At 39.3% G+C, this 23,802-nt stretch overlaps 2 protein-coding genes across 4 annotated transcripts in view; one reads left to right on the forward strand and one right to left on the reverse strand.

Moving 5' to 3' along the window:
* appl1 (adaptor protein, phosphotyrosine interaction, PH domain and leucine zipper containing 1) overlaps nt 1-6,965 on the forward strand; it is a 51,899-nt gene extending 44,934 nt beyond the window's left edge. For all 3 annotated transcript variants that reach the window (XM_041191071.1, XM_041191072.1, XM_041191073.1), the window contains 3 exons: nt 369-419; nt 3,532-3,621; nt 3,996-6,965. In XM_041191071.1, the coding sequence (XP_041047005.1) occupies nt 369-419; nt 3,532-3,621; nt 3,996-4,148 (294 nt within the window). In that variant the 3' untranslated portion in view covers nt 4,149-6,965. The remainder of the gene's footprint in view (nt 1-368; nt 420-3,531; nt 3,622-3,995) is intronic.
* A 14,077-nt stretch (nt 6,966-21,042) lies between these two features.
* LOC121280238 (dynein heavy chain 12, axonemal-like) overlaps nt 21,043-23,802 on the reverse strand; it is a 38,021-nt gene continuing 35,261 nt past the window's right edge. The window contains exon 10 of the mRNA XM_041192014.1: nt 21,043-21,355. Within this exon, the coding sequence (XP_041047948.1) occupies nt 21,189-21,355 (167 nt within the window). The 3' untranslated portion in view covers nt 21,043-21,188. The remainder of the gene's footprint in view (nt 21,356-23,802) is intronic.

Genomic DNA, 23,802 nt, shown 5'->3' on the forward strand with positions numbered 1-23,802 from the left:
CCTCTGCCTCTCTTAACCCCTCCTCTCCTCTACTGTCAGGATGCTTCCCCAATGTTCAGTCTTTGAGACACCGTTTCCTTCAGCTAAACATTGGGAATACCAAAGCCATTGCCATTGGCCATCAGTACAAATTCCCTAGCCTCACCATTGTTTCTGCCCCCTTTGCTGGTTGAACCAGATCTTTCAAAATCACGATATCCTGTTCAACCCTTGAACTGAATTTTAACCATGGGTTGTTCTCTACTTTAAACAGCATTAGATACACCACAGTTTTATAAAATGTGTTAGAATTGATTTCAAAATAAATCCTTATTTGTAAATCAAAGCAGTGTATTCTGTAGTTGTGAATATTATGTCATTTTTTCTAGATATGCGATTCTGTTGGACTGGGCAAACAGATTGCTTTCCATTCAGAAATGGTAAGCCTAATGGATTTCCTTTAATTGCCAGTCCTATTTTAACACTGAACCTATAGTAACTCTCCACCTCTCTCTTCCTTTCCACCTTTGAAACACTTTGTCAAACCTGCCTGTTTGACCAAGCTTCTGGTCATCTGACCTAACCTCTCTATGTAACTCGGTGTCACACTTTGTTTTATAATGATCCTGTGAAGCATCTTGGGACATTTCATTATGTTAAACGTGCTATATAAGTATACGTTGTTGTTGCAGCAGATTTTTTTTCCCTTGCTTGTCCTTTGAGAGGAAAATTACCATCTTCATCATGGGGTGTTTGGTAGGGTTCCAGTGGGTATGTAGGTGACTGCTAAGGCCAACCTTTGCCCAGAAGGTTCTGCAAATAGGACAGGACACCACAGGCGACTGAGCTTAGGACAAGTTGCTGGCTTAGGATTTCCTCACCGCCTCTGATATGCGCTTGCTTTTGAAAAAGGCTGCACCGTTTTTCATTTGATTGTGCCAGGTGCAGCAATCCTGAGTGAGCTTCTCCCAGACTCAGTCAATATCAAAACCCCTAAGCCTTCAGAGTGCCCTTGCAGTACATCTTTTGACTGCCATGAGACTGTACCCCAGACTTGAGCTCTCTATAGAAGATTCACTTTGGTAAGTGATTGTCAGGCATTCTGGTTACATGACCAGCCCAACAGTTGTGATTGCTTCAATCTGGTGTGGATACTTGGCATGTCAGCCCCTCAATATCTGGTATTTGGCCTGCCATATGATCTTCAGAAGCTTCCAAAGGCAGCGTAGTGAAAGTGGTTGAGATTCTTGGCATTACACTAGTACACAGTCCAAGTCTTGTATGTTTAGAGCAATTTGGGCTGGCCTATTGATCTGTAGGCTGACAATTTGGTAGGCAGATTTACTCCTCTTCACTCCCAGACTAATGTTCAAAGTCTGCCTAAGGCAACACTTGCTTCGGCAATTCTTGCATGTGTCTCGTCATCAATATAGACAACTCGAGAGAGTGCGCTGCCGAGATAAGTAAACTTATCCACTGCTGACAGGTTCTGGTTATGGACTGCAACCTGGGCTCGGGCTAGGACTTTTCTGGAGTAGACTAGTACATTCCTTCAGTTTTCTTTGTGTTAATCGTAAGACCGAAGTTTTCACATGCTACAGCCATGCTACATTGCATGTCCAGCTCTGAACCAGCTGTGCATAGTCATCAGCAAACAGGAACCACAAAGTATATCCTGGGAGACCTTAGTCTTTGCCTGAAGTTGTCTCAGATTGAGCAGCTTCCTGTCCATGTGATATCTGATTCTGATGCCAGGGTCACCATCATGGAAGGCTTTGGGGCATAGTGGAGAAAATATTGGTGCTATCGTGCAGCTCTGTTTAACTCTGTTGGTGACTGGGAATAGTTCAGAAAGCTCACCGTCATCCAGGACACATGCAAGCAAAGAACAGTCAAACCGTTGTGATGACTTTCTTAGTCAGCGGAATTTCTCCATTACCTTCCAACGGTCCTCACAGCTGACTATGTCAAATAAGCATGACTTGAGTATGAATTGAATTATAGTGAGGGAGAGTTGTGCATCATCAGCCTCTCTCGTTCTGACCTATCTTGGTCCAGTGGCAAGTTGAGTCTAGATGGCTAGAGATAGATACAGATGCAGTGGATGACCACAACATCATCTGTGTCTTGGTGAGCTCTGTGTTCCACAACACATTGCTGACCCACCTTCAAAACCATTGGTCCTTAGATTGGTCTCATCCTCCCAGTCCACTGGAATGTCTTCACGTGCAGGGGAAGCAAATCCTGAAGTCGCAAAGGGTAGGAGACACGACTGCTGCCCTCACCTGGTTTGGCTAACCAGTTTTAGGGGTTTACCAGGGTGTGGCCATTGTTGCATGCTAACAACCACTTGGAGCCAAAGCTGAGAGCTGGGTGAAGGCAAGGACCAATACGGGATGAGCCACAGAATGCGATAAGTCTGCCTGTGACAGGTGCTACTCCTCCCTTATATGCTATAACAAATATACAGCATGCATAAAATACAGGAAAAGGTTAATACTGTTTGATATTAGTAAAGGAACAGTAAACTCTAGAGTTCCAACATTGAGTCCCATGATCCATCAAAGGAAATATAGCAAAGCAGGAATTGCAGGAATTCCCTGCCAGAAACTACAGGATCAGCTTGTTTGAAATTGCTGGGTTACTCCAGCAGTAAATGGTGTGATGCGCTTGCGAGGTCAGGAAAATCCATTTGGAGGTGGGGGGGTGGGGTGGCAGAGGCAGCACTTGAGTATATGGCTCCACTATTTAAAGTTGAAATGTCCTTAAAGCATAACCAGTGTTCAGGAAGGTGAACACATGGCTCAAACAAATATAAGTAAGAAGACAGCAGCAAACTGTTGAGAATGACAGAAATATTGTTCTTAATGAAATTCGGATGGATGGAATAGTGGAAATGGATGGACAAAGACCTTCTAACCCAACAGCCTGGACCATGTGGAAAGAGGTGCCAACTCGCTAACTCACAGGGTTCGACCCCCTCCTCCCCACCCAGTACAGGAAGAAGCTCAATTACCTCAAGATCAGAAAAGTTAAAGTTAATTATGACGGCAGCAAACTGTCATCTGTTTGTATTTTAAACTTTACATTATACAGAGGGTAACCAGTGACCTGCAATAGTCTTCAGGCCTGAAGTGGAACTCGTATACCTTTCCTGTCTCAATCAAGATTTTTTTTAAATTGACCTTATCGGTAGCATCCTACAGCGGTCCGAAGGGCCACCTGCATTAGGCCTTTTACTAAGCCTATCTCAGGCAAACAAATATTGGAAGAGGAGCCTCAAATAGGCAGTGGAGCCATTTTTTGCTTGGACAAAGGGCCTAACACCTGCTTCAGGTGCTGTATCCCTATTCTTTTGCTACCTGTGGCACACTTCCAGATTGTAATAAGTGCATGCTTCCTGCTCCCCCGTATTGGAGGCTTGGGTCCCTGAAAAAAGGCATGGTGTCATTAAATATCTAGATTAAAAGTCTTGATTGGTTGCTTTAACTCACTTGGACATTTGCAAACCTGTTTACAGTACAATAAATGCTTTGCTATCTGTTGTATTAGGATCGACGAACCACAGATAAACAGAGAGAACTTGACCGAGAAAAGGAAAGGCAACTGAAGGAACTTAATAAACAAAAACAGATTGAAAAGGTAAAAGGAAACCAACTTTACATGCAGTCAAATCTTTCTTATTAGCACTTTGGCTCGCATTTAGTTTGATAGGACACCATATTAATACAGGTTTGAACAGACATGCACTTTTATAGATAGTTTCAGAACTAAGTGCTTTGTGTCAATAACTCAATTTTTAATATTTTTCAGTTTGAATGCAACAAAGTTTAAGTAAAAATATGGCAGGTGAGGGCAGCCATCAGGCCTCCTACCCTCAGTGACTTAGGGATTTATATTAATCATAGGCATGAGATCCAGTTAGTTATTAATTAGAATCTTCAAAACGCCATTTTATAACATCATCCTCCAATGTAAATGAGAAACTGATCATGTTAAAACAATGTTGTTTTCAGGATTTAGAGGAACAAAGCCGCCTAATAGCTGCATCCAGCCGACCAAACCAGACCAGTGGTGAGGGCCAGTTTGTGCCATTGGGTAATAGTAGCCAGTCAGAAGACAGTGACGCAGGAGATGATGGAAAGAAGAAAAAGGAATTGGAAGCCTGAAGTGCTGAGAATGGAAAAAGATGAAAATGTTAATCAGTTGCATTTGTATTCATAGAACAACAGGTGATATGCACCCAATAAAAGCCCAGATTTTGCAGTCAGCAGCAAAATGAAATAGTTGCCCCTGACTCGAAGAATGTTGCCTGTAGTGATCTCTTTGACATAGATTTCCCCTTTCTTGACATTATTTTAAATCTAGTGCCAAGTCATGGGAACCTCCAGGTGCCAACAGGGTAAATAGCCAATCACATTGAACTATTCTCTCAGCTAGCAAATCAGGAAGTAAAATACACTTCTTCACTATAAATTAAATTTTATGGAGAGCAAAATAAGTGATAGGGACATATGCATTGGAAACTATAATACCATAGTTTTTCTAATGTATTTAAAAACGTGGAACTTTTTTTTATCAAAATGGAAAGATTTGACATTACACAAATATAAAATCAGTTTTCCTGCAAAGAAGTTCTTCAGCAGTAGTTATGACTTTGTATGTCGTTTAAAAATCTAATTACATTTCATTAATAAGGTGTAACTTTATCAGAGGTTTTTAACAGTGGTATTGCAGAATAAAAGGGGAGGTTTTTGTTCGTGCAGTGATTTCCAATTGGTTGCAGTCTCCCAGGACTTTGTCAGTGCATCCTATGGAAGAGCGTAGAATCATTTACAACTACTTCTGGATTTTCATGGTCAATGTGTGGATGCCAGAAGTTGCTGTCAATTTCAGAAGAGTAATGATGACGAACACTGACAGTTTTGCCATCATTACAACTGCAAAATTCAGGCCAAAATCACATGAATATAGTTATAAAAAACATTAGGATCACTAAAAGAATTAATATAAAAATTAATTTGTAAAAATTGTTCTAGGCTGCTCAACCCAAGTGTGATGGAAGCTTTTAAAAACCTTTCAATCTGCAGCTTGCCTATCGTAACCCACTGTACCATGTAATAAGGGAAAACAATAGAGAAAGCACTGTATAAAGTTTCATTTTGAACTGCAACAGTTGCTTACTAACTCTACTACATATCTTTGCCTTTTTATTTGAAAACTTTAATTTTTGAAAGTAAAGGACTTATGTATTCTATATTTTATACATTTCATCCTTATACTGTGTGTATATGTGTGTTTAGAGAGAGCTGACATACCTACACTAGCCTGTTCATGGTTTTTTTAATTACTAAGAGATCCCTTATGTGTCTTTTATAAAATTATAACATATAAAGGAAGTAGTGTTTTGATAAATTGAATGGAAGTTGTTTCCCCCTTTACTAGTACTTGCCTTATTGTTGAGTATGCTGTGCTCTACTTAAGAAGTGAATCATGTTCTAAAATATGTACAGTTATCTTTTATACAGTTAATGAAATCCATAGAATGTGTTTTACAGTATGTTGAAATACTTCCTTTGGATCACAGTTTATAAGCCTCACAACTATAACACACCAGTTGAGATTGAACAGGCTATGGGGTAACAGTGCAGACTGTAGGTTGGTGCACATGGATTTATTGAACTGAATTTACATAATATTAAAACTATTATAGCTGATCTATTGTAGAACATTTTGATTTCAGTTTTGTGAAGTCAAAGTGAAATACAATTTGGCCTGATGCCATCAAATAACTTTGCTCAAATTGAATTAAGCCACCTCCAAGGTACTAATTGATTTTAACCATTTATTCCAGGTTCACAGTTTGGCAACTATTTTGTGTTTAATTTATGTTGAATTTAATTCTAAGATTGGATGAATGGGCAATACAATATATTTTATATATATTTTTGGAAAATCAGGGCGAGGGGTGGATCTTTTAGGAACACTGACAATTGCTTTATTTCTCATGTTATCCTTAGTTATTACCTTTTTGAGGATATCTTTCACAACTGCGAAATAGCTGTGAGCAATGAAAAATTTTAAATAGTTTGGTTGAGCTTTAGAGTAAATATTCCTCCATATTCCAACAAATCTGTTCCACAATTCTACACCATGCCCATCACTGCTTCAGTTAAACATTTTATACAAATTTTTAAAAGTACATACTGTGCAGTAGTATGAGATTTTAGTTGATTCATGTTGTATTTTGTAATAATGTGGTTTTATTTGAGGTGGTTTGCAATGGCTGCATGCTACCAAATGCATGTCCCTTATAGTATTAAGACTATAATAATGAATAGCTCATTTCCTCATTATGGAACAACAGTTGGATTATATATAAATGTAAAAGAACTATGTCTTATCATTGAATTACATACTAATTGTAATTTTCCTATTTACATTTTTAATTGGTTTGAGGATTAGTATGAATTACGCAAAATTTATTGACATGCCAAAGAAGCAAAATTGCTTGCATTAAATTACATTATTATTATAGGCTCAGTATTCATCTTGGAGGGGAAAACTTGCACTGTAAGCACAGACCACTGCATTTTGAGCAATATAGCACATAGAAACTGTAAAATTACCCAGTAAAAAGATTCTGTATAACCTACAAATTTTCAGAATGACCTATTTTTAAGGTAGCAACATTCCTCTTCAAATATATCTGTCTTGTCTCAGAAAATGTAAGTCACCTAATTGGGAAGTACAGCATCCACAAATACTGTAAATTCTTAATTTGAATATTAAATTAAAACAAGTGAAAAAAAAGCAGTTAAAACTAGGCCAATGCACTATTCTAGACTTTCTTAATGTAGACGTACTGCAAGTTTAAAAAAACCCTTTAATTCATGTATTTATTTATACAGTAGTGTTTTCTAAAGGTCTACATTTTGTACTATTAAATGTTCACAGAGCAAAGTTTAATAAAACCCTTGATTGGGTTTGTGTGTGTGTGTTTTTAAAAGAAAACAGGTTGGGTACCATTTCATGGTTGGAGATTTGGAAAGTGCAAATACGAATGTACAAACAAAACGACAGGAGCAAAACTAGGTGACTCAGCCCTTCGAGCCTGTTCCACCATTCAATAAAATCATGGCTAATCTGATTGTAACCTTAAATCCACATTCTACCTACTTCTAATAACCTTTCACCCCTTTGCTTATCAAGAATCTATCTAGCTCTGCCTTAAAAAATGTCAAAGTTCCAAAGACTCATGGCCCTCGGAGAAAAAAATTCTCATGTCTGTCCTAAATGGGCGACCCCTTATTTTCAAACAGTGGCCCCTAGTATTAGATTCTCCCACAAGAGGAAACATCATCTTCACATCAACCCTGTCAAGACCTATCAGGATCTCACATCTTGCAAACTCTAGCCTATTCTGTCCAGCCTTTCCTCATAAGACAACCTGCCCAATCCAGTTATTAGTTCAGTAAACATTCTCTGAACTGCTTCCAACATATTTACATCCTTAAATAAGGAGACCAATACTGTACACAGTACTCCAGATGTGGACTCACCGATGTCCTGTATAACTGAAGGCTAACCTCCCTACTTTTATATTCAATTTCCCATGCAATAAATTATAACATTCATTAGCTTGCCTAATCTCTTGCTTTACCTGCTGTTATGACATGGCTGATGATGTGTGTCAGGTGGACCAAATCCACAAGGGAAACTTGGTCGCACTCTCAGTGGTTTTGCAATTTATATTTATTACGAGAATATGTGTGCACTGAATTCAAAAGTAATAAGTCCACCAAGACCTTTAGAGATTATAAAAATTAAATTCAAATATTTATTAACAAAATAAAAGATTTCAAGCACATACATAAGACTACAATAGCTACTATAACAAATCCTAAACTTCTTAATTAACCTGACCCCCAGTTACACCCCCTTTTAAGCCAACAGCCCAAAATAGATTTTAGATTTAAAACAACCAGCAAGTTAACACAATATCCATTTGACAGTGGAATTCCAAATGTATTTTCCTCAACTTCAGTTTTGTTATATAGCAAACTTACACATAAATGGCTGGAGGCTTCCATTAAGGCTGTTTCACACACTCCTGTTAGAGCTTTAAATGGCCACCTCTCACATAGCCTTTCATTCTCCTTTATATATGTTTCTCTCTTTTTAACATGTAAATTATATTGTTTCATATGTCTTTGAAACTGTATCTTCCTCATAATATAAAAACTTTCACGTTGCTAATATTGCTAGTAACCTTTGGGAAAAAATAAACACATTCCTTAGCCTTGCTTATCTGGCTATTTGTAAACATACTAAGATCCCTTTGAAATCTAAATAATCCCTTCATTATCCACAAATGCAAATTCTCTTCACAGGCTAAGCCAGCATCCATGTTTACTCATTAGCATGTCAAGCACCTAGCTTCTTTTGATGATTTCAAGCTTGCAGTCTACTTGACTCCAACATGTAATTAAATCACACAGACAGACCCAACTATACTTACCCCCATAAACCAGAAAAATATTATGAAAATTAGTCACACCTGCATACTAGCCTTTTGCAATTTATTCACTAGGACTCAAATCCCTCTGCACCTTAAATCTCTGCAATCTCACCATTTAGATAATGTTCCTTTTTTTATTCGTCCTGCCAAAATGGAAAACTTTACACTTTCCCACATTATACTCTTTTTACCAGGTCTTTGCCCACTCACTTTACCTATCTATAGCCCTTTGTAGCTTCCTTATGCCCTATTCACAACTTACTTTCCTATCTATCTTTGTGTCATCAGCAAATTTTGTGACAATGCCTCTGGTCTGTTCATCAAAGTCATTTATATAAATTGTAAAAAGTTGAGGACCCAGCACTGACCCATGTGGCACACCAGTTGTCACACCCTGCCAACCAGAAAAAGACCCATTTATGCCAACACTCTGCTTCCTGTTAGCTAGCCAATCTTCTATCCATGCCAATATGTTATCCCCTACACCATAAGCTTTTATTTTCTGCAATAACCTTTGTTGTGGCATCTTATTAAATGCTTCTGGAAACCTAAGTACAGTACATCCACCAGTTCCCCTTTATCCACAGCACATGTTACTTCTACGAAGAATTACAATAAATTGGTTAAACATGATTTCCCATTTACAAAACCATGTTGAATCTACCTGATTTCCTTGAATTTATCTAAGTGTCCTGCTATAATGTATTTTCCCTATGACAGATGTTAAGCCAATTGGGCTGTAGTTTCCTGCTTTCTGTCTCCTTTTTTGAATAATATTTTCCAATCTAATGGAACCTTCCCAAATCTAGGGAGTTTTGTAAAATTAAAACCAAGCCATCAACTATCTCGCTGACTACTCATTATCTGAGGATGAAGTGCATCAGGACTCTGTTGGAGCTGCGTGCTGACAAGTCCCAATTTTCTCAGTATCGCTACCCTGGTGACTGTAATTTTCCTGAGTTTCCTGCCCTCCCTTCAATTTCCTGATTTACAGATATTTGTGGGATGTTACTTGTATCCTCTATAGTGGACACCGATACAAAATACCGTTTGAATTCATCTGCCGCCGCCTTATTTTTCATTATTAATTCCCCAGACTCACTTTCTATAGGATCAATGCTCACTAATTCTTTTTAAGATATCTATAGAAACTCTTACTCTCTTACTATCTGTCTTTATTTTTCTTGCTAGCTTTCTCTCATACTCTAATTTTTCCTTCCTTATCAATCTTTTAGTCATTCTTTGCTGTTCTTTATATTTTGTCCAATCTTCTGACCTACCTACTATAACAAATCCTAAACTTCTTAATTAACCTGACCCCCAGTTACACCCCCTTTTAAGCCAACAGCCCAAAATAGATTTTAGATTTAAAACAACCAACAAGTTAACACAATATCCATTTGACAGTGGAATTCCAAATGTATTTTCCTCAACTTCAGTTTTGTTATATAGCAAACTTACACATAAATGGCTGGAGGCTTCCATTAAGGCTGTTTCACACACTCCTGTTAGAGCTTTAAATGGCCACCTCTCACATAGCCTTTCATTCTCCTTTATATATGTTTCTCTCTTTTTAACACGTAAATTATATTGTTTCATATGTCTTTGAAACTGTATCTTCCTCATAATATAAAACCCGTCTTTGCACAATTATATTTCTTTAAGTTTGATACTATCTTTAATTTTTTTAGTTAACCACGAATAGTGGGCCCTCCTCTTGGAATTTTTCTTTCTCTTTGGAATGGATCTGTTCTGAAGTATCCACTTAAATGTCCACCCTCTGCATCTCTATTGACCTATCCCTTAACCTAATTTGCCAGTTCACATCAGCTAGCTCTGTTTTATGCCCTCAAAGTTGCCCTTATTTAAGTTTAAAATACTAGTCTTGGACTCATTCTCGTCTTCCTCAAACTGAATGTAAAATTCAATCATATTATGATTGTTGCTACCTCGGGGCACCTTCGTTATGCGATCTTTAATCCTATCTGATTGCACAATACCAGGCCTAGTATCACCTGCTTTCTGGTTGATGCCAGAACATGCTGTTCTAAGAAACTATCCTGAAACCTTCTGTGAATTCCTCATCTAGGCTACATTTGCCGATCTGATTTTCCCAGCCTAATATCCTCCATAATTACTGTTGTACCTTTCTGACAAACTCCTATTATTTCTCCCTTCATACCCCATCCTACTGTGAGGTTACTGTTAGGAGGCCTGTACAAAACTCCCATAAGTGATGTCTTGCCTTTATCATTTCTACATCCTGGTTTCCCAAACTTAGGTCATCCCTCATTAATGTGCTAATATCGTCATTAATTAACAGGGCCACCCTTGCACCTCCTCCTAGCTTTCTGTCCTTCTTAAATATCACGTAACCTTCAATATTCAGGTCCCAATCTAAGCCATTACAGGGACATGGCTGCAGGATGACAATCAGATTATACTTACTTATTTCTATTTGTGCTCTTCTTTCATCTGTTTTGTTTTGAATGCTGCGTACATTGAGATACAGAGCCTTTAGTTTTGTCCTTTTTTGTAACCTCTAGCATTATCTGCTGATCTACTCTTAGATTTGTACTCCCTGTATTCTCTGCCCCTTCCTATCAGAGCCTGTTTCCACATTTATTTTCCACATTCATACCTTTCATCTTTTCTCTACACTTTAATTTACCACCTCTTCCCAAATTTGATCCCTTGCCCCCATTATTCAGTTTAAAACCCTGTCTACTTCCTTATTTATGTGACTTGCTAGAACACTGGTCTCAGCATGGTTCAGGTGTAGACCATCCCAACGGTACAACCCCTACTTACCCCAGTATTGCTGCCATTGTCCCACGAACCGGATCCAACTTCTCACACACAACTCTTTGAGTAACCTATTCGTCTCTTTAACTTTATGTACACTATGCTAATTTGCACGTGGTTCTGGTAATAATCCAGAGATTATTACCTTTGAGGTTCTGCTTTTTCATTTAGTGCCTAACTCTTCATACACATTATCAAAACCTTCTTCCTAGTTCTACGTATGTCATTGGTACCTACGTGGACCACGACAACTGGATCCTCCCTTTCCCACTACAAGTTTCTCTCCAACCCTGAGCAGATGTCCCCAACTCTGATACCAGGCACGCAACACAACAACTGCTAGACTCTCGCTGTTTGCTGCGGAAAACAGTGTCAATCCCCCTCACCATACTGTCCCCTACTACCACTACATTCCTTTTTGCTCCCCCCACTTGAATGGTTTCCTGTACCACGGTGCCATAGTCAGTTTGCTCATCCACTCTGCAGCCCCCACTCTCATCCAAACAAACTGAGAACCTCAAACCTTTGGATAATTGCAAAGGCTGAGGCTCCTGCAATTCTTCGAGTCGCAAACATTTATTGCAGACGTGTTTGCCCTGGATCACACTGGCATCTAGAAACTCCCACATACAGCAGCCTTGACACATCACCTATCCTGCCACCCTTAATCTGCTTTAATTAATTAATTATATTTTTCATTTATTTATTTTCCTTTTTTATATATTTTATTAACTTTACCACCAGTCTGTATACTATTTTGAACCTTAGGAATGGAATAGCCCTTAACCACTTACCAGATACTCACCGGACAGCTATCTTCATTTCCTGTGGTAGAGAAAGAACCAATTCCTACAGGGTTAAAAAGGCAGAAAAAGCAACAGGAAAGGAACACCTCCTTCCCCACCTTGTTGATCTCCCCCACTCACCAAGTTCTTAGGTATGCATTCAGTTCCAGAGCTGCACTTGTTTGAGGGCCTTTTCTCCAATAGCTTAGTAACCAGACATTAGCTGAGCCATACAGACCATAAAAGGCCCCAGGTCCAGTCACTGATTTGTGCTGAATTAGGTGACCTCAAAAAAGCAAGAACAAAATCATTACAATTGATCTCATACTTGAGTTAGGGAGGGGAAATTAGGGTTCCTGCTTTTGATTTCTTTACAAAAACCCTGCTGGAAGTATACATGTTTGGATATCTGGTAAGGAGTACTACCAACTGCAACAACCTGATACTTCAGGTTTTTGCCTGCCTGCTTTGTTAAACCAGAAGGTAGTACTAAGTCAGGGATGAACAACCTTACTGAACTTAAGAGCCACGTATGATAATCTTCACACTGTTGAGAGCCACAGGACATGAACAAACTTTGCACAGACTAATTACTGCTAGGAGAGCTAGTGGAGGTCTTTTGGGGCTTGAAGGAGCTCTGTCAGGTGTTCATTTGTAAGGGCTGCATGACGTTTCAACTTTACAAACTTCATTTTGGAGTACAGTGATTCACAGCAGTATGTTTTGCCAAAAATTGAAATGAGTCACACACCAGTTTTCTTGAGTTGAGGATATTTTGTTTCTGGTACTTGCTTCCAGAACTTGATTGTAGTTTGTGACTTATGCGTCATCTTTAGACCATGGTCCTCCTGAAAGTCCAATAGTTCCATTTCTACAGCAGATGTTTCCATAACCAGAGGTTCAAGAATTGGACAACCATTGTTGACCACATCAACCCTGAAGGGGTTTACAAGAAAGATGAAGCAGTATCTCAACTTCTGCAAGCCATCAAACCTGGCTTGAAAATTATCAAGCAGTCCTTGTAATTCATCCCGGTATTCTTCGAGTTTGATACTTCAATATCGGGAAATCTGTTTACCCTGCTTTTGAGTTGGGGGAAGTGGCTGAAGTTACTTGGCAGCATGTCTCTTTGCCAAAGCCTTACTTTATCCTGGAAGCTGAAAACTGTCTAAGGTCAGAAATAATCTAATCCTTCCCCTGGAGTGCCAAGTTGAGAGTTTATAGTGTCACATAATATCAGTAAGAAACATCAGACCCTGCGACCATTCATCATCTTCCAGCTGTGAATAGGATCTTTTCTTCAAGGAAAGCAATGATAGGGTCCAACAGTTCCACAAACCTATTCAAGACATTGCTGGTTGATAACCACCTCACAATGCAGTGGAAAGAGACGTCATCAGGCTTGTCTTCAAGATCCAGCTCTGCAATAAAATTTTTGTCGGTAAGCTTTCTCATTTGTAATGGGAATGATGCAATGAATAGGAAGAAACTTCGGAAATTTGGGAACACTTTTCAAGAGTGCAATTAGGCCTACGTTTTTCTCCATCATTGCAGGTGTTCCATCCATTGCAACACTGATGAGTTTATCCAGTGGTAGATCGGCATTTGTCAACACCAATTACATCTTTTACGTCAACACCGAGTTTCTTTTAGCGCCACTAAATCTAACATTTCTTCTTTCACAATTACATCCAAGGAAACATGACAAATATTGCCAGTTGTTGGTTGTCTTGTATGTCTGTGGATTCATCAATGGCTAAGCTGAATGCTAGAGAATTACTTCAGATAGTTTTGTATGTTGCTTGCAACATCAGCACTGATCTAGGAAATACGTCTTCCCGTAGTGTGGCGTGAGATTAGAATTTGTGTTGTTAGTCACTGAAGTTTTGTAATATTTGGATCTAAAACTACAACAACTTCAATTCTTCTTAACAAGTGCTCCATCAGTGTATGGACATCTAGCACAAGCAATATTCCATGGTATAAAAAAGCAGTCTAGGTCATTGTGTCAGCTTCCTTACTGAACGTTGAATGGAGTGACAGCTGGCTATTTAGGGATGATTTTAACATGGTTAACTTGTTTTTCCATAATTCTGATGTGGGAGAATACTCAGACAAAACGTTTTGTGATTCATTTCGTAGTGGCTAATCAAGTTATTGGTTTTGTAGTGAGTGAGTGATCCATTGCAGTTAAGGCACATAGGTTTTCCACCTTTAACGATGAATGCAAAATCTTCCTCCCATTCTGGCTTAAAATTTCTGTTTTCATCTTCATATTTTGCTCCCCACAATTTGACAATATTCATTCACAAATTCACAAAGGGTTAACACTTAAAGATAAGTTGCATTTAGCTTTATGAACTGTGAGCACAATTTGTATTCTGAGCATAAACAAGGGCTTCCAATCTTCACCTTCAAAGATCCTGCCTTGGAATTTTCTCCAAAAGTCACCCCAACTCAGATGGCTTCAACAATGGCCCACCTCATTGGGTTTCAATCTCGTTTTCTGAGATTCTGTTCTCTAGATTCCCGAGTACACTTAAGCATCAAATTTCAAGCACAATTTCAGTTCTTCGGCCGTGCTGGAACACTACTGCTCCAAATGGTCCTGCTTCCCCATAGGCCCGCAGCACGGAGTCACCAACTGCCTTCTTGGGTCTTCAAGGCTTCCTTAGCCCTTTTTGATCATCTAGCCTTCTTCTGAGCCCACTTCAATTAAAGTCTGCTCCCTGCAGCACTTTCTTTAACTGGAGACTTTTTTCTTTTATTAACTCAACTGGGACCTGTTCCTGTTCCTTGTCTCCTGTCCCTGCCTCTGGGACACTTCTAGGGACCTCTCCTTGTTCCCCTCTCCGGGATCATTCCTGATCATGGCATTCTGCATCCAGTCACCTGACCAGGGTTTCACACCCCTCTTTATTCCGTGTGCCTGCAGGGCCAAAAGAATGAAAAGTTGCTGAAGTGCGTATGTGCAGCCCATTCCCAGCTTGTGTGGAAGTCTGAAGACTGTTGGGATTTGGAGTTCCCGACAAGTAGGTAGGTTTGGGTTTCATAGCACAGTTTATGTTAAATTGAGTTACAAAAAGATGTTCAGCCAATACTTTTCCACAAGCCACACTTTAATTGTCAAAGAGCTACATGCGGCTCGTGAGTCGCGGTTTGGCCACACCTGTAGAAAGTCTTTCAATGAACATTGAAGATGCAGCAATTGAGACTCTGATATAATATTGAAATGTTCCATTTGTAACACTGTCCCGGTCTGTTTCTTATGTTCAACCCTACATAACCTTGTTTATCCAGAAGTTGACCATATTCTATCTAACTCGCACCAAGTGATGTTCACTCATCATTACTTGCACACTGACAGCCCCAGCTCTATCTCACCACCTCTTTTGACTCCTCCACTGTTCCTAATTATCAGACGGCTTGTTTGGCATTCAGTGCCAGATAAGCAGAAATTTCCTCCAATTTAATATTGGGAAGATTGAAGCAACTCCGTTCCTCAGCTACTGACACCATCCCTCACTGGCAACTGTCTGAGGCTGAGCCAAACTGTTCACACCCTTGGTGTCAGCTATGACGTCGATAAACTATCAACCACATATCCGTGCAATCACTAACATCACCCAACTCTGTCCCTACCTCAGCTCATCCACTGATAAAACACTCATCCATGCCTTTGTTACTTCTATTCTTGATAATTCCAACAAACTCCTGGCTGGCCTCCCATATTCTACCCTCCATAATCTTGAGATCATCCAAAACTCTGCTGCCCATTTCTTAACTCATATCAAATCTTGTTCACCCTTCTACCCTGTGCTCACTTATCTATACTGTCTCCTGGTTAAGCATTGCCTTGATTTTAAAGTTCTAATCCTTGTTTTCAAATAACCTCCATGACTTCACCCCTCCCTATCTCTAAACCCCTGCAGCCCCACAACCCTCAAATCTACTCTCATCTAATTCTATCTCCCTAAAATCTACCTCTTTGACCAAGATTTGGGTCATTTTCCATAATTTGTTTTGTTCTTACATGGGATGTGAGCGTCGCTGGCAAGGCCAGCATTTGTTGTCTATTACTAATTGCCCTAGAGAAAATGGTGTTGAACTGCTTCTTGAACCGCTGCAGCCCACGTGGTGTAGGTTCCTCCACAATGCTGTTAGGAAGGGAGTTCCAGGTTTCTGATGTAGCAACAGTGCAGGAATGGCGAGGTAGTTCCAAGTTAGGATGGTATGTGGCTTGGAGGGGGTAGTGGTGTTCCCATATGTCTGCTGCCCTGGTCCTTCTGGATGGTCACTGTTTTGGAAGGTGCTGTCAAAAGAGATTTGGCAAGTTGCTGGAGTGCATTTTGTAGATGGTCCACACTGCGCATCGGTGGTAGAGGGAGTGAATGCTTAAGCTGCTGCATGGGGTGCCAATCAAGCAAGCTGCTTTGTCCCGAATGGTATTGAGCTTCTTGAATGTTTTTGGAGCTGCACTCATCCAGGCAAGTGAAGAATAATCCAGCACACTCCTGACTTGTGCCTTGTAGATGGTAGACAGGCTTTGGGGAGTCAGGAGGTCAGTTACTCGCTGCAGAACTCTTAGCCCCTGACCTGCTCTTTAACTTCAGTATTCATATGGATAGTCCAGTTCAGTTTCTGGTCAATGGTAACCCCCAGGATGCTGATAGTGAATGGTGGGGGTTTCAGCGATGGTAATACCATTGAACATCAAGGGGAGATGGTTAGATTCTCTTTGTTGGCACTTGTTTGGTATGAACATTACTTCTATTAGGATCCCCATAGAGACCTATAACTTTTAAAAAAGGGATCTGAACTTCCAATTATTACCTGAAATAATGATCTGACAAGCTTTCACATTTTAAAGCTTTTACTGTAACAAATGACTAAAAAAATGATTTCTTTTTGTAAAAACTTAAATTTAACTACGGAAAGTGACATTCCCTTTGTACACTTATCACCCATTGCTCTCTCCACAGATTACAGTCTTTTTAGAAAACAGTTCACAGTTACTCCTGCTCCAATGGGTTCCCCTATCCCTGGTTTGCCGAGTAGTAACATTGACTAACTATCTGCAGGCACTTTCCTCAAATTCCAGAGAGTTTCTTAAATTCATTACTGGAAGTAATGCCTGTTCTGATGATGATTCTTCTCCCCTGGCCTTGCCAGAACAAATCTCCCAGAATCCATATAAGGATTAAAGATGTTGGACATGTCTCTTCGACTACAGACTGTCTCCCTCCCACAGCTGGCTGTGGTAGCTTGCAAAGTCAAGCAGCCTTTTCTCTCTGCTGGCCACATAATTGCTGCTGTCTGTTCGTGATATACATTAATTCGCAGGAAAGCCTGTAACCTGATATCAAAATGGTTACCTCTGCCCTCTTTCTCCACGGCAACTTTAGCATTTTACCTGAATGCGATGTTAATTACCCTTGACCTCAACTGCCTTTCCTCTTAGAAATAAATGGATAATTTGAAGCACAGCTGTTTACAACCCAAAACCTACAACACATTTCTGGGATTTTGGGAGACTCAGGGTCTACTCACCGTAAACTCAGGGATTGCTGCCATTGTCTCCCAACTTCAATATTTTGCATTTTCTTACCAGCAAAACAATTTAAACCTTCATTTGATCTCTAACAATCAAACCAGCCAGCCTTATTGTCAGGCAGACTGCAGAACCCTCTTCATTTACCCTAAATTTAAAGATATAGAGGCGCAATATAATAATCTTGTAAACCTCAATTGTAATGCTTGCCACTTATCAGCCCAAGCCAGAATGTTGTCCAGGTCTTGTTGCATGTGGGCATAGACTCCTTCCATATCTGAGGAATCTTGAATGGTACTGAACACTGTGCAATCATCAGCAAACCTTATGATGGATGGAAGGTCATTGATGAAGCAGCTGAAGATGGTTGGGCTTAGGACACTATTCTGAGGATCTCCTGCAATTATATCTGGGGCTGAGATGATTGGCCTCCAACAACCACAACCATCTAACATAATACTGCTTTACGCAGCTCAGGTCAAATTTTGCTTTATAATTCTCCTGTCATATGCCTTGGGATGTTTTATTACAACAAGTTGCTATTGTTGTACAATGGCTTCTGATCTGACAACAGCTCAATTTTAAAATTTTCATCCTTGTTTTCAAATTCTGCCATGGCTTCACTCCTCACTCTCTCTGTAACTTCCTCAGTTCTAAAATCTTTTGAAATCTCGCTGCTCCTCCAACTCTGGCCTTATGCACACCCCCAATTTTAATCACGCCATCTTACCTTCAACTGCCTCGGCCAGAAGCTCTGGAATTATGTCCCTAAATCCATCCCTCTAACTCTCAAGACACACCTTAAACCTCATTTTGACCAAGCTTCCGGTCTCTACCCTTTCCATACCTCCTTTAGTGGCTCAGTATCAAATCTTGATTGAAAAACCTTTTGTGAAGTGCTTTGGGACACTGCCACATTAACAATATAAATGCAATTTGTTGTTTGGATTCAAATCAGCAGTAGATTTCATCAAATCTATACTGGTGAAAACAAAGCTTTAGAGAAAGGGCAAAAAAAGCACTATTGAAGAACTTGCAATGGAAAGTTGCAGTCATACAAATATAAAAGTGTACTTTTCAATCATATGTACACCATGACTGATATTTTCAGTAATGAGACACTACTGAGTCACATTTTTCACTCTGCCTCCCTCAGCCTCCTTATACTGTCTGTCACTCCATGTATCAGCTCCTTACCCAAAATCGTGTGCCAACAAAAGGAACTGAGAGTGCATCATGATACGGAATTTTCAATATTTGCTAGTATTCCTGAAAGTTAAACGGCTACTTTCCACTGCTCCAGCCCCACCTTTAGCTTTCTTAAGCATATTTTCTCCCCAACAAAACTAAAATTTATGGGTTGGAAAAATCACCGTTGAGGCATTGGGCAGGTAGCAATTGCTTTGCAAATATTTTAATCTTTCAGGTTTGGTTATTTATAACATTTTCTGTTATCCTTGTGTTCTGTCACGTCCATGGTATTTTGGAGCCAAAACAGGATTGGTCAGAAACCCAAGACAGCAACTGCTACCAGAAATTGTCCAGTTTCTTACTGGACTATCAAATGCACTTTAACCCAAAACTAATACTGATACTAACTAGAAACTGCTGCTTGAACTGCAGAAGGAGCTTAAAAAGCATTTTTACTGTCAACTATCCAAAAATAGCTATGTTAACCTACCTTTCAAAATTATCCATGCATTCAGTTAACATCTAATGCTGTATTCACAGTGTAACTGCCGTGCTGCTTCATAGCAGAAAGTACAGTTTTTGTGTGAAGACAGTTTGAATTGAATGAGGGGCCAAGGAACTGATGATCTAAATTCACTTCATACTCAGTTTGGGATTTGAAATCCTATTTATACTCCAAATCTAACACCGTTCAACTAGTGTTAATGTGAAGCCCAAACAGCTTTGCAAAATTTTAGTATGAATGCTCATTAAAGCTGTTTATATTTTATAGCTCAGGTCTGGGGAGAATGAGCCAACAATACAGGTTTTAAAAAAAGGAAACAACTAGCAACTACAGGCTTACATCTTTTAAAACCTTTCTTTCGACCTATGTTTGATATCTTCGACTAACTGAAATTTGCCCCACATACTTGTCCGGTTCTATTCAATTATATCAAAACATCCAGTGGTTACATAAACATAACATATACAGCACAGAAACATTGTTTGTATAATTCCTAATAGCTTATTAAAACACTTATTCAGCACTTAAAGCTGCTTTACACTGAAAATAACATCCAAGATCTGAATAAAAACAAAAAAAACTGCGGATGCTGGAAATCCAAAACAAAAACAGAATTACCTGGAAAAACTCAGCAGGTCTGGCAGCATCAGCAGAGAAGAAAAGAGTTGACGTTTCGAGTCCTCGTGACCCTTCGACCGAACTGTTCGGTCGAAGGGTCATGAGGACTCGAAACGTCAACTCTTTTCTTCTCCACCGATGCTGCCAGACCTGCTGAGTTTTTCCAGGTAATTCTGTTTTTGTTTTTATCCAAGATCTGAAACCTGTTTGCAAACTATAAGTTTTTTTTCTATACAGAGATACAGGGTGGGTGAAAGTTGAGTAATTGATAGCTTACAGAGTTTGAGCATTGTGAATAGATTGTTAAGAAACCTACAAACAAGGTTCATGGTCAATGAAAGGGGAAGGGAAAAATTGTTAGGTGTTCATTCACTTGGTAAAAAGAAACATATCTAATTCCTGTTTTCTGTTCTGAGACATTGCTAAGTTGTAATGAATTGAAGATGCAGCTCATTCAAACTTATTCTTAAGTCAAAGAGCTCGACCATTGATATCACAAAGATACTGTATCTAACAGGCTTTTGGAGTATTATTTACAACGATTTTAATCTATTTCTTTAAAATTATTCCAACCGTTTTAATACTCCTGTACCAATATATTTTGATTAATGGTATTGTACTTGCTTCTACTTAAAACGTGATTATATATATGTATATAATATATATTTATATACAAGTTCAATGAATCATAAACTCTTAAAACAAAGTTAAATACTGGAAAGAGCAACTTATTTCATTTATTTATATTTGATATTAAAGAATTAGTTAAAAACCACTCTGCCTCAGTATATACTTGAAACTTTTGTACAATGAAGTAACCAAAAATACAACGCATGTCTTAACAAGCTGGGTAAGCTGGTGCTTTAGTGAACTTTCAATGACAGTTGTCTCAAACAGCCTGACAACGCATCATAATTTATTCTCCTCTTCCCCTCACTGCTTTCATCCTAGACATTTGTTGTTCTCAATAAAGTAAGCCAGTGATAATCACAGCACATTGAAACAACAGACCCATTTGATTTCTTTTAATTTAAATTATATTCAAAAATAATGACGGTAATGATAAATCATAATGTAGATCAACAATTTCATTATGTATCTTCATTTAATGGATTGATCAAGTAAGACAGTAACCTTCACTACATTTTAAAATCTTGCATAGCACAGATCCATCAATCTATCCAGACCTATGAAGTTATCCTTAAAATGTAAAAATGGATTATCAGATAGATATCAGGTTTCTTGCCCATTATAAAGGTCATACTCTTTAAAAAGAATGTATTCTTTAAGACGATTTGGCAATGTCAGGAATGTCATAAATACAGGGCACCTCAGCCTCATCCGGCCCATGCATTTTCGGATCTTCAGCCTGCACAGATGCTTCAAAGAACGTGGGTTTTCTGGAATTAAGAAGGGAACAATCATAAATGTGAACCTACTTAGAGGTTATGAATTGAAAGATTTTTTTTTTGGAATAATATTTAGTTCACATTATTTTCTATAAGTAATGGCAAAGTTTCAAAAGGCAAAATGTTTCAGATCATACCACTCTTACTAGATTTCCAAGATCCAAATCAAAAAGATACAAATTTGAGCAGATTTTTACCACACCATGTTCAACACTCTTAAATGGTGCTTCTTTAATGAGCATACCAGTTAAGAATGCACAACCTTTTTGAGTGCTGTGGAAGCAGAAGCATTAATCTATACAGATAGCTCTGCAGTGGTTTCACATTTAGCAATTACTCAAATGCCGACATTTTAATAACAAAAAGCTTTGGTCATCAATTAAGATGGCAGAAGAAATAAACTATGCCAAAAGGACTTAGATAGGCATCATACCATCTAGCCAATCAATGGATGTAATATTGTGGAGTTTGGAAGATCCTCTTGGTAGTCAGATTTTTTTATTCATTCTTGGGATGTAGGTGTCATTGGCTAGGCCAGCATTTATTGCCCATCCCTAATTGCTCTTGAGAAGGTGGTGGTGATCTGCCTTCTTGAACTGCTGCAGATGTGGTGTAGGTAAACCCACAGTCCTGTAAGGGAAGGAGGTCTAGGATTTTGACCCAGCGACGGTGATGGAGTGGCAATATTTCCAAGTCAGGATGGTGAGTGGCTTGGGGGGAGAGAGGCGGGGGGGCAACTTTGAGGTGATGGCATTCCCATGTGTCTGCTGCCCTTGTCCTTATAGATGGTAGCAGTCAAGGGTTTGAAAGGTGCTGTCTAAGGAGCCTTGGTGAATTCTTGCAGTTCATCTTGTAGATGGCACACACTGCTGCTACTGTGTGTTGGTGTTGGGGGGTGTGAATGTTTTTGGATGGGATGTCAATCAAGCGGTTGTTTTGTCCTGAATGGTGTCAAGCTTCTTGAATGCTGTTGAAGCTGTACTCATCCAAGCGGAGAGTATTCCATCACACTCCTGACTTGTGCCTTGTAGATGGTAGACAGGCTTTGGGGTGTCAGGAGGTGAGTTACTCGCTGCAGGATTCCTAGCCTCTGACCTGCTCTTGTAGCCACAGTATTTATATGGCTAGTCTAGTCCAGTTTCTGGTCAATGGTATCCCCCAGGATGTTGATATTGGGGGATTCTGCATCCTGGAAATCCCTCCCTAACAGCACTGTGGGTGTACCTACACCAGACAGACTGCAGCATTTCAAGAAGGCAGCTCACCACCACCTTCTCAAGGGTAGTTAACGATGGCCAATAAATGCTGGCCTAGCCAGTGATGCTCACATCCCTTGAATGAATGAAAAAAATACTCCAAATATTCAACCTATTGCCTAACAACATAGTCATGAACCTTTGACATCTTGACAAATGGGCCAATATAATAACATGGAGAGTAACCATGTGTCTAAGAGAAACAAACACCAAATGGCTACCAAATATATGCCCACCCATCTCTTGTTTGAAATCAACAGCCATTCAATAGATAAGCAATGTCCTCAACTGCACCATAGCTACAAAGAAGGACCTTTCGGAGTCTATAGGCGTATTAATTTATACTTTTCCTACATTTAAAACAGTTGAGCTTGTATCAGAGATAGCATGGCAATGCAAACCCAAGTGGAGAGTATTCCATCATGCTCCTGACTTGTGCCTTGTAGCTGGTGGACAGGATGGATGTTGAGAAAGCTGTTTCTTACAAAAAGAGAAGCTCATCTCCGTTTTGTTCATCATATTGAACCAGCACTTGCCAGAGATGGTTGGAAGCGTTGTCCAGATTGGCATACTTTTTAAAAATGTATTCTTTCACAGGATATGGGTGCCATTGGCTAGGCCACCATTTCTTGCCCATCCCTAATTTCCCTTGAGAAGGTGGTGGTGAGCTGCCTTCTTGAATTTGTGGTGAGGCACCTCACTGTATCTTTGAAAAAAGACAGTTATGGTGTCTTTTGGATTTTATCAAGAAAGTTTTTTGTTGTACAATAATACCTGATGCTGGCAGGAGTGGGTGGGCATATATCTGGTAGCCATTTGTTTGTTTCTTTTAAAGTCCAGGTTATTCTCCATGTTATTATATTGGTCTACTTGTCAAGATGTCAGATGTGTGATCTTGAAGTTTGTTTATGGCTATGTTGTTAGGCAATAGGCTGAACATTTGGAGAATGCAGATTTCCCAAGAGTTCCACTTTTGTTACAACTTTTCAAAACATATTTACAAATCCTCCAACATGTTATACTCCAGGCCATTCAAGAGTGCAGATGTTATCTGCCTTACTTCAAGAGACAGAGACTTCAGAACAATTAAGGACAACTTGAACCAAGACATGGCAGCTTTCACTATTTCAAAAGATGGAAATATAAATCTACTGCGTGTCAGAGGCAGTGTCATTATGCTTC

Source organism: Carcharodon carcharias, chromosome 7, assembly GCF_017639515.1.
Source record: "Carcharodon carcharias isolate sCarCar2 chromosome 7, sCarCar2.pri, whole genome shotgun sequence".
NCBI lineage: Eukaryota > Metazoa > Chordata > Chondrichthyes > Lamniformes > Lamnidae > Carcharodon > Carcharodon carcharias.